Source organism: Apis dorsata, unplaced genomic scaffold, assembly GCF_000469605.1.
Source record: "Apis dorsata unplaced genomic scaffold, Apis dorsata 1.3 scaffold_333, whole genome shotgun sequence".
In the NCBI taxonomy this organism is placed as follows: domain Eukaryota; kingdom Metazoa; phylum Arthropoda; class Insecta; order Hymenoptera; family Apidae; genus Apis; species Apis dorsata.
The window spans coordinates 191,577-194,413 of NW_006263601.1; the positions used below are offsets into that span (position 1 = coordinate 191,577).

General features: G+C 18.4%; 1 protein-coding gene across 3 annotated transcripts in view; it reads right to left on the reverse strand.

The window, feature by feature from the left end:
* Window positions 1-2,837, reverse strand: part of LOC102677850 (pancreatic triacylglycerol lipase-like) — a 60,397-nt gene that overhangs the window by 796 nt on the left and 56,764 nt on the right. For all 3 annotated transcript variants that reach the window (XM_031511614.1, XM_031511613.1, XM_031511615.1), the window contains exon 8: window positions 2,292-2,619. In XM_031511614.1, coding sequence (XP_031367474.1) covers window positions 2,292-2,619 — 328 coding nt within the window. The remainder of the gene's footprint in view (window positions 1-2,291; window positions 2,620-2,837) is intronic.

Genomic DNA, 2,837 nt, shown 5'->3' on the forward strand with positions numbered 1-2,837 from the left:
ATATATATATATATATGTATATGCAATAAAGAACATATGTACATATAATATATACAATTATGTTTATGTTATATTTATGTACAAATATTATATATAAACATAACGTACAAGTAGAAAAATTGTTGTGCATCGAAAATTTGTGATTAATAAAAATAAAGAAAAACTTATACAATACAATATTTTGTAATAAAATTTTATTTATTTCTATTTATTATTATATTGTTATTATTTTTAATATTATAGTATTATTAAAACATCGTTCATAAAATGTGAAAAGATTATATGGCTCGATAAGATGGAAGAGTAATATAATTATGAGAAATATTCGAGTAAATCAAATTTGAAAACTTTTCAAATATAAATTAGCTTATTTTCTAACATATGAATGAATTGTTGGTAGTATATTATTATAAATGGAAAAGAATATAAAATGTTTTTTGATAGAAGAATATATTTTTTTCATTTTAAAATAGGTTTTTGAAGAGTAAATTTGAAAATTCATAGATTAAATTATAAAACTTTTTAATTATATTTATTCAATCTTGATTTTCAAAAATTAAAACTTAAATGATAAAATTTTTATAGTTTTTATTATAGAATAATCATCTAATGATAGTTCATTCCAATCTGAAATTGGTTATTTAGTTATTTTCTTTTATATTTAAAAAATTTTCAAATTTGATTTAATTATTTTTAATAAAATTAATAAAATTTAATTATTAATTATTAATTATTAAAAATTAAATACATTATTATTAATAATAAATAAAGCTTATAAGGTTATTTTAAATCATAAAATTTCCGTTATTTCATTTATATCATGAATTACGAATCACCATGTATTTATTTTTGTTAATGTTATTATATATTATATTTTTATCTTCAGAATTTATATTTTATTATATTATTATTACATATACAAAAATTGAATATTTAAAATATACAGAGAGTAATTTAACTTAATTTGAACATTTTAAATATCTCGCTTTATTTAATTTATTTAATTCGGATAAAACTCAAAGATTTTAGTGAATATCAATTTTTTGATAAGTATAAAAAATAGTTGTAAACCAGCAAAAAAAAAAACGAAATTCAAAACATTGCATATCTTATGAATACTGAATATATGAATATATATATAAAAAAAAAATTGAATGTTTGAAAAAATTCTTGTTCATTTTATAAATTTCTTGAATTTCTTTGGAATCTGCGGAATGTGAAAATAATGTACAAAACTTTTAGACGAATCAAAATTATAATAAACAAAGTTATATGTAAATCTATCATTACCTTCGATTGTTAATTAAAATTGTTTTATATTTTATTTCCCATTGCTCATATTTAAACTCAACACACTTTTTGACTGCTCGTTTTCATATTTTTATATAAGAATATTTATATAAACTAAATGTTTATACAAATACATATTGGTTATATGCTGTCATGGATGCATATGTATAATCAAAATTTATTTATAATGGTATTATTTATAATGATATTTATAATGGTATTTATTTATAATGGAATTTATAATAGTAATGATAGTTTTTTGCAAATTAAGAGAATCTAACTTTTTCATAAAAGGAAAATGTCGATTTTTATAATATATTTAAAATATATAACATATTATATAATACATATAATATATTTTATAATATATTTAAAAATCATTGAAATTAGAAATGCTTAATTTATAGATTTATCAAGAATGGTTTTATTTTCCGAGATTTCAAGAATATTCAAATTTTTTAAATAAAATTAAATATTTTTATCATCATATGATAACAGTTGTAATAAATTCAATAATTTATGATCGTCACAAAAACTTAGAAACAAAATGAATAAAGTTGATAAATAAAATGAGTATAATAGAATTTTTATTATTATTTAATATATTATTCTATATAAATTATTTTTTTTATTATTATATTATACTAAGATTTATTCTAACAAGTGTCTAAATAATTTTTACCAATTTCAACATATTTCTATAAATTTTAAAAAAAATATAAAAAAATATATTATATATTATTGTATATATTATAATAAACTTAAAATAATAATGCATATAAGTTTATCCATTTTATGTGAAATCACAAAAAAGAATTTTTTCTCATCATTTCATCATATTTTTGACTATATAACTTGTTTTATGAACTAGTTATAATCTAATAAATATAAGATCAAAAATATAATCAAAAATTTCAAATAATTTAGGTAAAATAAATTTTGAATAATGAATATAAAATAAAAAATATATTGTTTAAATTATTGAAATATTATATACATACCCATAAGCGGCCGCCAAACTATCGATTCTCAATGAATCAATATATACACAAGGTGTGTGTAAGAGTCTCCATGTGAGTGGATTGAAAAAAGAAGCTTGATACTCCCACATAATTTCAACTGCTTTCGGTTTACCCACCACATTGCCTGGTAATACTATAGTATGAATGCTTCCTGGTTCATAATATTTTGAATGAGAACTAAATAACATCTCTTCTGTTTTTTTTCCACCTTCACCAAATATTTTGATTGCAAAGGTACCAACTTCGCCACCGTGATTCAGGCTTTCATTTGTTCTCGAAATATTAATGGTGATTTTATAATGGTCTTCTGAAAATTAATTAAAATTTTCTTTAATTGCTAATTATTTTAGCATATCAATTTGAAGTTAACATGTATACTTGAATTTAAGTTAATCTTCAATTTATGTTCATAAAAATCATGAATATAAAAATATTATTAAGAATTTTATCATTATCATTATCATTATCATTATCATCATCATCATCATCATCATCATCATCATCATCATCATCATCATCATCATC